The sequence below is a fragment of the Pristiophorus japonicus genome, chromosome 1 (genome assembly GCF_044704955.1).
Source record: "Pristiophorus japonicus isolate sPriJap1 chromosome 1, sPriJap1.hap1, whole genome shotgun sequence".
Classification (NCBI taxonomy): Eukaryota; Metazoa; Chordata; class Chondrichthyes; family Pristiophoridae; genus Pristiophorus; species Pristiophorus japonicus.
This window is the reverse complement of record NC_091977.1, coordinates 247114138-247126483: the sequence shown is the minus strand read 5'-3', so window position 1 is coordinate 247126483 and position 12346 is coordinate 247114138. Positions and strand designations below refer to the sequence as shown.

Sequence of the window (12346 nt, the reverse complement as noted above, 5' to 3'; positions counted from 1 at the left end):
AGAAAAAGATTAGCGAAGACAAACATAGGTCCCTTGCAGTCAGAATCAGGTGAATTTATAATGGGGAATAAAGAAATGGCAGACCAATTGAACAAATACTTTGATTTTGTCTTCACGAAGGAAGACACAAATAACCTTCCGGGAATACTTGGGGACCGAGGGCCCAGCGAGAATGGGGAACTGAAGGAAATCCTTATTAGTCAGGAAATTGTGTTAGGGAAATTGATGGGATTGAAGGCCGATAAATCCCCAGGGCCTGATAGTCTGCATCCCAGAGTACTTAAGGAAGTGGCCCTAGAAATAGTGGATGCATTGGTGATCATTTTCTAACATTCTATCAACTCTGTATCCGTTCGTATGGACTGGAGGGTAGCTAATGTAACCCCACTTTTTTTAAAAAAGGAGGAAGAGAGAAAACTGAGAATTATAGACCGGTTAGCCTGACATTGGTGGTGGGGAAAATGTTGGAATCAATTATTAAAGGTGAAATAGCAATGCAGTGGAAAGCAGTGACAGGATCGGTCCAAGTCAGCATGAATTTATGAAAGGGAAATCCTGCTTGACAACTCTTCTAGAATTTTTTGAGGATGTAACTGGTAGAGTGGACAAGGGAGAACTAGTGGATGTGTATTTTGACTTTCAAAAGGCTTTTGACAAGGTCCCACGCAAGAGATTGGCGTGCAAAATTAAAGCACATGATATTGGGGGTAATGTATTGACGAGGATAGCGAACTCGTTGGCAGGCATGACGCAGAGAGTCGGGATAAACGGATCCTTTTCAGAATGGCAGGCAGTGACTAGTGGAGTGCCGCAGGGCTCAGTGCTGGGACCCCAGCTAATTACAATATACATCAATGATTTAGATGACGGAATTGAGTGTAATATCTCCCAAGTTTGTAGATGACACTAAAGCTGGGTGGTGGTGTGAGTTGTGAGGAGGATGCTAAGAGGCTGCAGGGTGACTTGGACAGGTTAGGTGAGTGGGCAAATGCATGGTAGATGCAGTATATTGTGGATAAATGTGAGGTTATCCACTTTGGTGGCAAAAGCGTGAAGGCAGAATTATCTGAATGGCGACAGATTAGGAAAAGAGGAGGTGCAATGAGACCTGGGTATCATGGTACATCAGTCATTGAAAGTTGGTATACAGGTACAGCAGGCGGTCAAGAAGCCAGATGGCATGTTGTCCTTCATAGCTAGAGGATTTGAGTATAGGAGCAGGGAGGTCTTACTGCAGTTATACAGGGCCTTGGTGAGGCCTCATCTGGAATATTATGTTCAGTTTTGGTCTCCTAATCTGAGGAAGGACGTTCTTGCTATTGAAGGAGTGCAGCGAAGGTTCACCAGACTGATTCCCGGGATGGCAGGACTGACATATGAGGAGAGACTGGATCGATTGGGCCTGTATTCACTGGAGTTTAGAAGAATGAGAGGCTATCTCATAGGAGCAGATAAAATTCTGACAGGACTGGACAGGTTAGATACAGGAAGAATGTTCCCGATGTTGGGGAAGTCCAGAACCAGGGCTCACAGTATAAGGATAACGGGTAAACCATTTTGGACCGAGATGAGGAGAAACTTCTTCACTGAGTTGTGAACCTGTGGAATTCTCTACCGCAGAGAGTTGTTGATGCCAGTTCGTTAGATATATTCAAGAGGGTGTTAGATATGGCCCTTACGGCTAAAGGGATCAAGGGGTATGGAGAGAAAGCAGGAAAGGGGTACTGAGGTGAATGATCAGCCATGATCTTATTGAATAGTGGTGCAGGCTCGAAGGGTAGAATGGCTTACTCCTGCACCTATTTTCTATGTTTCTATGTGACAGAGTGATTGAGCACTTGGACAATATGAATCGATCAAAGAGTCAGCGTAGATTTCCGATGGGTAGATCATGTCTGACTAATCTGGTTAAAATTTATAGGAGGTTACTCACATGATGGTTAAGCGAGTGTTTTTGGCCATTGCCTCTATGGACTTTCAGAGGCATTTGGCAAGGTTCCGCACAAGTAACCTTGTAAGTAACCTGGTTATTAGTAAAAATAAAACTGCAAGGAATTGGAGGTAACCTTATGACTTGAATTGGTAATTGGTTGGAAGGCAGGAGACAGAGTAAGGGTAAAGGGATTCTCTGATTGGCGGGATGTGACAAATAATGTTCCCTAGGGATCTGCACTGAGGCCTTAACTTTCACCATATATATTGGATGAAAGAATTGTGAGTTGTCTATCTTAGGTTGTAGATGATACTAAGTTAGGAGGCGCAGTAAGTTGTGTAGAAGGGAGCAAGAAATTACAACAGGACATAGACTAACTGAACTCCATCAGCCACGATTTTGCCTAATGTGGGAAGTGTGAGGTCATCCACTTTGGTTGCGAGAAAGATAAATTGGAATTATTTATTAATTGTGAGGGACTAGGATCTATGGAGAAGCTTCAGGATTTAGGTGTCCATGTACAAAAATCTCAAAGCTAGTGCACAGGTATAAAAAGTAATCAAAAAAGCTAATGGAATGTTGATCTTTATCTCCAGGGAATTGGAATTCTAAAGTGAGGAAGTAGTACAGAGCCTTAATTAGACCCCTTAACTGTGCTCTTATTCTTATTTGGTCACCGAACCTCAGGAGAGATATATTGGTCTTGGAGAAGGTACAGTGCAGATTCCCCAGGAAGACATGGGGCCTTAAAAGATTAAATTATGAGGACATGCTTCATAAACTTGGTTTGTATTCCCTTGAGTTTGAAGGTTGAGGGGTGATGTAATTGAGATCGTTCAACTTATTAGATAGGGTAGATACAGAGAAACTATTCCCACTGGTGGAATAATCCAGAACAAGGGGGAGTGTAAACTGTAAACTGGACCAGAAATATTGGGCCCAAAATTGCCCAGGAGTTGCTCCGTTTTTTTTGGAGCCATTTGATTTTTTTGGAGTATCCTTAAAAATCCCCATTTTGCACATTCAATTTGCGCCAGTGTAAGTGATTTCGTTAGGATTTTTTTTTGTTTCGTTTTTTTCAAAAGGGGGCGTTACCAGCCACATACACCAGTTTTGGCCATTTAAGCCACTTTGGATAGCTAATAGTTGCTCCAAATTAACTTAGGCCAACGTTTGTGGCTGCACAGAAAACCCTTGCGGAGAGTTAAGAAATCAGCGCAGGTAGCCAGAAATGCGGGGGGTCGGGGGCGGGGCGGAAGGGAAGCGGAGAGGATCTTGCAAAGCACGAAACACCACCACAACAACATTCAAGAAGCATAAAAACCATCAATAATAAATAAAACTTAAATCCCACCTTCCTAACTTGGCCGGGGAAGTCAGCGGGCCGGCCAGTGCGAGAGGCCACTTGGCCGGGATAGGTGCGGGAGGACTGACCGGGCGGGAGAGCACAGGGAACTAGGCTCGCAGAACACACACACACACAGGCAGGTTGGGCTGGGCTCGCACAACACACAGGCTGCAGGAATCAACGGACAGGGGGCTGGGCTCGCAGAACACGCACAGCGATTTGACTCTCTGACTATTCCAGCAGCCAACCTGGCCCGCGCCGTGAGGCCACTCGGCCGGGGATAGGGGCGGGACGCATCAGGTCCCACGCTGCAGCACGGCTGCTACTGCGCATGTGCGAAACCTCCAGTGCGCATGTGTCGAGCTGCCGGCACTCTTTCGCGCGGGACCTAGCTCCGCCCCCTAATGGACAGACCACGCCGCGCCAAGCCATGGGAGAGGCCACAGAGCAGCCAGAATCTGGGGAGATCTTTTCGGCGCAGTTTTCACCCTAGGAAGTCGGCGCATATCTGGTGAGTGCGCCAATAAAACAGGTGGTCCAAATTTGGGCCCCCAAGTCCCTAACCGAGGTTATGTGATGGTTTGCTGCTGATCAAATCCATGGATCGTGCATCTTCCGTTATCTATGAAGGGCTCAGAATGACTCCTGAGTTAATCAAAGGCTCCAAATGTATACCTATATCAGGCAGTTCCTGGCTGCAGAGCTCTCTGTCAAATGGTTCACCCCTCCACTTACAAATCTTGACTCAGGACAAAAGTGATTTCAAACAGTAAAACAATACATCTTTCAGTTGTAAAAAGATTCAAAGATATCTCTCAGCTTGTGCCTGAATTAAAAGGCTTTAATCCCTTCCTGGGAAATTGGTTAATCTATGCCAAAACACTCTAGATGGCTATAAGATGGGTCCTCATCTGTAAACTATAGCATCACTAAACATCATATAAAGACCATCTTGATTGATACTACTTCTCTGTCCTATCTTGATGTATGTTTCAGTCAGATTGGGTCATTTTCTGCAAGTAAGCTTAATTTTAACTCTGTATACCATGATCAACTTGATAGCAGTCAATGAACGTCATCCATCAAAGACAAAATAGTAAATTTTCAGCGCAAATAATTTTCAGAGAATGCATTATATGTCAAACATTTATCAGATGCTGTTGTCATAATCCTTGAAGTATTGCACCTTCCACCGAATGTGACCAAAAACCTTAGTTTTCACTCCTGAATGTTTTGCTGCATTAACAGACCTCACAATAATGAACACTAGCATGTTAATAATGAGGATTAATTGACAACAAAACACACAACAAAGAAAGTCTGGGAAATACTTGGACTCCTCAAGAGAAATAGTTCTTGAGGAAAGAACTGGATAAAACCAGTTGCAAATAACATTTTTCAAGAGTGTTTGTTTATTGTTTTTCAATTGCAACACAGTCCAAAATGACTTGGTTTTGTGTTTTTCCTCAATCCTTAGGTAGTGGAGAAAGTGTGACATTAGGCACAGTTGACTCCTATATGACCAAACTCCACAGTATTATAGACGAAGACCCTCAGCAGAATGAGAAGCTTGTGAGAAAGGTGCAAGAGATAGTAAGCAGCCTAGACAACAGGTAAATATATCTAGGCATGGACAGCAAAACTTTAATTAAGTTAGTTGTTGTCCCGATTAATTCAATTTACAAAAGACTACTACCAAGTGTGCGGAGTTAATAAACTTATTTTTTTTTACAGAGCTCTTTTTAGGAGAGGCTGAAAAGCATACTTTTTGTATGTTTTATGCACTGTTAGTATGATTCCATATCTTTCTGCTAACCCATTTTGTAACATCAAGAATTAGAAATTTACAAAAGAAGATTATTGTGCCTGTTTTTTGATCAGTAACTATTTAGCATATTTCTAAAGCTGCAAATTACCCTCTTTATTCAGAGAGTTCATAACCGTACCACTCCAGCAGTGTGGCCTGAGGGAAGAATCAATTCTTAACTTTTTTTGTGGCACTTTTCTAGAAGTCACTCACAGAAAGCAACATATTGGATATTAATCTGAGAGTTTGAATTTGAATAATTACTGCATTCTTGTGGGAAATATCTAAAAAAACATCGGTGTTCAAAGTAAGGCTCGATACTGGTGCAATTACTGTTTATGCAACACTCAAATTCCCATTACTGGAGTGAAATATTTTCTAAAGTAATGAAGTGCCTGAAAGAATGATTGGTGCATTATGGAAAGACAGTGTCTTAAATATAAAAGGTATATCTGATGGCAGAATAACATGGATAGAAAGATGGTGTTAGATTATATGATTTGATCGTGGTCCTTTGCAGCAATTCACTGTACCATGGAATTATTTAATGTGGCAGCATAATGTGGTCCCTAACTCTGGATGATGGTGTTAATGCATTTCAGTTGACCTGGGAAGAATCCAAATGTACACAGATGTTTTCAATTCTATTTTCATTTACAGTTTTGATGTGCTGTTCCGAAAGAGGTATGAAAATGCACTTTTGTTTAGGTGTAACTTTAAAAAAAAAGTAATACAGTTGAGGAAGGGCATTTGGCTCATCTAGCTCATCCTTCATCAGAGAAACCTTTGATTTGCTCATAACATCTAGCTGTGCTTCTTGAATGGCTTCACTTCCCACGTGGAAGACTATTGCAGATATTAGTCATTATTTGTGCGAAAAAAATCTTCTAACATCAATCCTGAACTAGCTTTTTGCCACTTTGTACCTATTTCCCCTTTTCCTGCAGTTGTGGTTTAATTTGAAATAGTGCACTAGATTAACCCTTTCCATTCCATTTTGTATCTCTCATACCTATATATGGTTTCCTCAAGCACAGTGTCACATATGGTAGGATAACTGCTGTCTCTAACACACCAGACTACCAGATTTTTCTCAGATTACTAGGAATTAAAGAAATCTTGATCGAAATAGGTTTAACTTTTGATTTATTCATAGACATATGTTATTGAACTGCCTCAAGTTGTATTTCTTGTTTTAGTGATGGACCTTAAAACACCATGAACTTCATCAGAGAAGATGGTTGGCAGATGTCCATGTTGGCTGAAATCCCAGGCTCCTTTATCTTTTTATAACTATATCAAGAGATTGCTGTAGGTCCATGAAGAAGGTGCATTTATTCTTTAGGACTAGGGACTAATTATACAGACCTACAAGCCTACACATCGTTCAAGATCAAAGCAAGGGGATTTGAATGGAATAATAGACTGCACACTAAATGCTTTTAAGAAGAAAGCTAAAGTTTAATTAAAGGAAACACATAGGATTATTGGTTGAAGTTACAGTGACTAGGCTACTGAGAGCAATTTATTGTTTCGTTTACAACTTTTTTTTGTCAACTATGGCATCATGCAGGTTGTGACCTCCGAGTTGATTTTGTAGTTTTTATGAACTTTTATAATTAGTATGTCTTTGTGTTTGCACATTCTATAGATTTAGAAACTGCATTGTAAAGTTAACTGCTCCATTTTGTTATGGTTAAGTTACGTTTGTATTAACGTTTTGTCGACAAACCTGGAATTCTGTTAGATAAGGAAGATAGAGTGCCAGGTTTGAAAGCTTTGTGAAGGGAGGGGATGTAGGCAGTTCCATTTCCACGTCGATACAGTCGTGTTTGTAACTGATAAATATAAGCTAATCTTTTACTACTTGGAGCCAGCGTAAGAGAAAAATTCTGGTTGAGTGAAATCCAGCACAAATTCATTTCTTTTTAAATTTAAAAGGTTTACCAGTTCATTTTATTCCAAGTTTCAGCTCTAAGAAGATTCAATTATTGTTGAGAATACATTTTTCTTTAGTAAAAGAGAATTGATTGTCTTACAAACTTTCTGGGTGCACAGTAACAGTGCATGTATGGGGGTCTATACAGGAAAAACTGATAGCTTGGATTATTTTGCAAAATGATACATGTTGAGGTCTGGTGACCCCCATAAAATGTGACGGTTTTCCAACTTGATCAGAACTCTGACATGTGTTGCTATCTTGAGACCAATCCTTTCAATTGTTCTGTTAAACACAGATATTTTATTTATTCAAGTGAATAGCACAGTCCAGTGATAAGTTCCTAGGCAGCAGGGTCCTGCAAATAATGTTGCTCTGCCACGTACTCATGCATATCACTGGGTAGGCTTTTATTTCAATGAATTACAGGAAAGTAATGTTCCTTAAAATGTATTAGAAGGCCGTGTTGCATTTTAGGTGGTTGTGAAATAGAGGGAGACCAAAACACAATCAGTTTTTGTTTCTGTCTGAATCTTCAGATTCTGTCACAACCATTAAATATTGCCAGATAGCTGCTGTTAAAAATAACTTGCGCCACAGGGTTTGGGAATGTTAGCTCAAAAGATGGAATTCTGCAGCAACTTGCTGAGCACAGCTGGGTCATCTCTCAGATCAGTATTTTGTAAGATGGTTGACAGATCACTGTGTATTCAAATAATGTTGTTTAGTATGTCCTAGAATCCTGGTACAGAGCTGTACAAAGCTGCTCCTGTATCTGTTGAGTCATGCTTAAATTTGGCTCCAAGGGTGTTGAACAACCAGCTAGAACCTTGCATATTTTTTCACATGTTAACTGAAACTGAGAGCCACCAGGTTATTTAAATATGGGGCATCCCATCCAAGCTTTTCTCCAGCCACATATGCATGTACACATTCCAGCAGATGTCACTGGATAGATTTTAAGAGTAGAACCCTGGATTTTTTTTTTGCCCCATTCTGCAGCTCAAGGTCACTAAAGCCAGCTTTCTTCACTGAGATCAGCTAACTCAGCAAAGACCAGGGATCAGATGTATTGACTTCCTACTGCTGTGGTGGTGAAAAGAAGTAGGAGCCCATAGGAGAGGGCGGGAAACTGCACTGACGGTTAATTATCGGATTCTGTTGTGTTTCTTCTCATGGTTCAGCTAGCTCAGAGATCTGGGAGCAAGTCGACCACCTTCAGAACCTTCACGAATGGCCTTTGGACATCAAAAATAGAGATATAATTATCGGGGGAAATAACAACACTTAAAAGGATGTTCTCAAATGCTGCAATATTTTAACAAGAATTACTACTCTGCGGAGTAGTATCGCACAGATCCGCTTTCAGTTGCCTTTTTTCCCAAATTGATAAGTAGCTGCAAATTGGGCAATTTATTAATGAGTTATTTTAAAAATCTGTGCATTCATGCAACAAAATATTTTAACCACTTGGAAGTGGAGGCCAGAATGACCCAATGGCTTTATGATTTTGTTTTAAAGTGACGCATGAAGAGCAGCAAGAGGTATCACCATTATATTATTGGGGATATTAAATATTAAAACTAAGTGAAAAGAAGTAAATCAAGATCTCTTGTATGAAGAGAGTACACAGGAAAGATAGTGAAATATCCAAAGTATTCTCCTATTCTCCATCATGTATCCTTGTGCAATGTATAAGTGAATGTGTTCATATTTACTTCCTGTTGAGCAGTATGTTTTACCGCCGCAGAGAATGTTTGCAGTTTGGATTTATTTCTTCTCCTGCTGTAAGGTTTTGCCACTTGCATTATCCGTTACTGCCATCAGATGTTTAAATTAAAATTATACAAATTACAGCAGGGCAGGAGACCATTCAGCTCATTGCACCCCTTAGTGCTTGCTATCTAGCTCTAATCCCTTTTCCTGGACCCTTTTATTTTCTTCCATTTTAAACACCTCCTTTTAAGTAATATTGCCTGCGTTAGTAGCCACTTTTTGGAAAGCATTCATTTTTCCTGAGTTTCACAAGTAGTGAAAGCAATCTTTCACTATTAACCATCTTAAAACCTTTCATAATTTTGAAACCTCTGTTGGGACCCTCCATAACCCTTGTTAATGGGGTGAGAGAAGAAGGGAGCAACAACTTTTCAATCATAACTAATCTAATTTCTGTTCTAATCTGTGAGTTTTACTGCACCCTTTCTATGTCTAATATCCTTCCAATAATGATGTGCCCCCAGCTGTATGCAATATTCCAGCTGGTGACCTCATTAATGTCAACATCATTTGCAAGCTTTTATATTAAATTCCCCATTACTCACTCAACCCAGAATCCCATTTGCCAATTTTATGGATTTTCATATCTGCTAAATATCTGTGCACTCTTGGATCGCTATGTAAAGTGACACAAGGTAAATTTTCCTCTTTAGTGCTTGCGTGTAAAGCATCACCTGGGCGGAGTACATAGAAAATAATAGGACTGGCAAGGCAGTGGCCCATAATGGAGCCCATGCAACATTTTTGTCCATTATAGATGGAAAATCAAGCGGGCTCTATCGCAGGTTTATGATCCACTGCAGCTGATTTTCTTCTCTCTCAAAAAATACTTCATGCCCAAGTGCTGAAAAGGAAAATGTGCCCCTTACTGCTTGGTATATGTTATTTCCTTGCATTAATTTCCCAATATATACATGACTTCACATTTTTCTACATTGAACTGCAGCTGCGCTTGTCTGCTAAATCCACTACGCTATCTATCTCTTCCTGCCGTATCTTGCTTTCTTCCTGACAGTTTGCCATGCCCCTAGTTTGGTATCATTGGCAATCTTCAATATCATTCTTGTACCTATTTCAAAATCATTTAGATGCATGCAGCTTTAGACCTTATGGTAGGTTAAAAAGGGGATAGTTCAAACATAGCGGTGAAAAACCTTTGATGTATCTAGATTGCATAATGGGAGCAGAGAGTGCTGCAAGCTGACTTGTTGCATTATTTTTTACAGGTGTATTCACTGCTGTATATGTTGTAGTATGTACATGACGAGAGGAAGACTTGGCTACATAGCAAGTAAAGTTTGTTTGTGACAGTGTAATCTTTGGGATCAGTTGTATAATCTCAAAGATTCATTATGTTCTGTTTTGTATTCAATAAGGACACCATTCAGTCTTGTGATTGATGTACTGTTCGAGGATTGTAGTGCATTTGATTAATTCCAGTTAAGTGAATTTCTTTTACTTCAAGCTTACTGGTGTTCATATTAACAAACTGTTTTATCAGCAATATTTGTCAGTAATTTTCTAATGTAGTTCAGTATGTTGGTAAAATGTAGCAGTTGGTTGTACAACATGCAATAAACATCTGATACTGTTTGTCTCATTATGCCAGGCTTGAAGGTGGGAATGATTTTCACTCTATAGTCAAATTGTATATATTTTTTTAAACTTGATAAGCCTAGCACAATAACTGTTGAAAACACAAACGTAGATGTTTACTAAGGTTAATATATGAAGATTACCAAGTAGAATGTTTATCTTTCCTGAATTTTGTTTGGTTTAATTTACTGAGGCAAAGTGAATCCAATTTTCCTAGTTGAAGTTGTAAAGCTGTTAAGAGCCTTTCACTCAGCGTGTTCAATATTCCTTGGGAATTTTTATTTCTTTATGCATAAAGTTCTTTATTTTTTATTCTGATTGTCATCAGCAAAAATTGCTGTAGTTTTCAACCTTGTAAAGTTTCCTAATAATCTTTTGAACTGTTGTGAATTTCAAAAGATTTCATTTTAATTGCATATGAGCATGATTGTCTCTTGTGGACAACATTAATCATTACCCCCCTCCATTAAACCATTGGGGGGCGGGGGGGGGGGGGGGGGAGAACTTAAAATTATATAACAACTAAAAATGATTTTTCATCTGGAAAATATATTTCTCTCTTTTTTCCCACTTGGATTTATGTTTTTTTTTAAACTGTGCTCTTCCCGTGGCATGTAGCAGAGGCATACAGAACAGGAAGATTCCTGGTTTGATCCCCAGTCTGCTGAGTTAGTTTATCTCAGCTGGGATTGTGAAAATTGTCCTTGCACTAGGGAGAAGGAAAATCAGCCAAGATTTTTCCTTATGATCACTAGTGACCTGTTCTGGAAAGTGGATGCAGATTTGGGATGGCCCCACAAGCAAATAGCCTTTTAACACTTAACACACAAGAAGAATGGCCACTTCGGCAAGGTGCCTGAGAGTTACTGTCGTCTCTGGAACCTCACCTTGGAAGGAATCTGTCTACAGATAGAGCAAAAATACAAATAACTAATTAGAATAAAATATTCTGAAGTAAAACCTCTTCAAAGGATACTAGGATTTTGTGAATACATTGGCCCTGTTATTTTCAAATTGTTTCATCTATATATGTGATACATGATTGGGCAAGAACAGGTTTTGAAAACAAGATGGTTAAGATACTTACCAGTACTACATACAAGAATTTTAGTAGTCCTTCCTGGGAGTTGGTGGTGGGAGGATCCAGGTAAGATTCCAAAAATATTTTTAAAATAACAACAAAGTATGAATATGTCTGTATTTGGTGTTGTAGCAGAAGCGTCAGCAATCCAAATTACATTATATTTATATTTCAATGTATCAATGGGGATTCTTCAATCTTATTGGTTGAAGAGCCTCACCGATTTTTGACCTGCTTACAGACAACCTAGATCCCCTAAAGAGGGCACCGTGCCATACCATACACCCAATGATAGCAAGTCTATGCTGAAAACCCCACACAAACTGGGCAAATGTCCATGTAATGAACAGCGAGCGTCATTCCTTCGCTCCTGACTGCAAAATCCATGCCATTGATTCTAGTATTTTTTAACATTCAGTCCATTTCGACCAATGAATGATTGATTTTCAGTGCTAAACATCATGGATATGAGGGCTAATTTTAACTTTCGATGGTGAGGGAAGACGGTTGATAGTGGATCAGCCGCCCATTAAGCACCCCACCTAATTTTCCATTCCAGTGACTTCAACTGGTACAGGAGCCAATTAGCTGGCTCACAACTCCTCCATACTTTCATCCATGACTGCAATCACTTAAACAAGCTGATCAAAAATACTCTCTTGATCAACCAAAGCTTCCCAGCTATAAGCACGAGTACTATCGGCAGAACGTGATTAAGCAGGCAGGCTCTATGATTTTAAAGTTAGTGGCTCCACTGGGCTGTGGAGGCGAGTGCATACTAGCTTTTTAGTGCTGGGGGCTGTGATTGACGTCGAGGAGCATTTTAGCTTGGCTGTCTCGATGGGTACTGCAGCTGAAACCATGGG

The 12346-nt window shown here is 40.0% G+C and overlaps 1 protein-coding gene across 3 annotated transcripts in view; it reads left to right on the top strand.

The window, feature by feature from the left end:
* Positions 1-10406, top strand: part of LOC139269429 (SWI/SNF-related matrix-associated actin-dependent regulator of chromatin subfamily E member 1-related-like) — a 44991-nt gene extending 34585 nt beyond the window's left edge. For all 3 annotated transcript variants that reach the window (XM_070888371.1, XM_070888372.1, XM_070888370.1), the window contains exons 9-10: positions 4759-4894; positions 6288-10406. In XM_070888371.1, coding sequence (XP_070744472.1) covers positions 4759-4894; positions 6288-6300 — 149 coding nt within the window. In that variant the 3' untranslated portion in view covers positions 6301-10406. The remainder of the gene's footprint in view (positions 1-4758; positions 4895-6287) is intronic.
* Positions 10407-12346: the final 1940 nt, after the last annotated feature.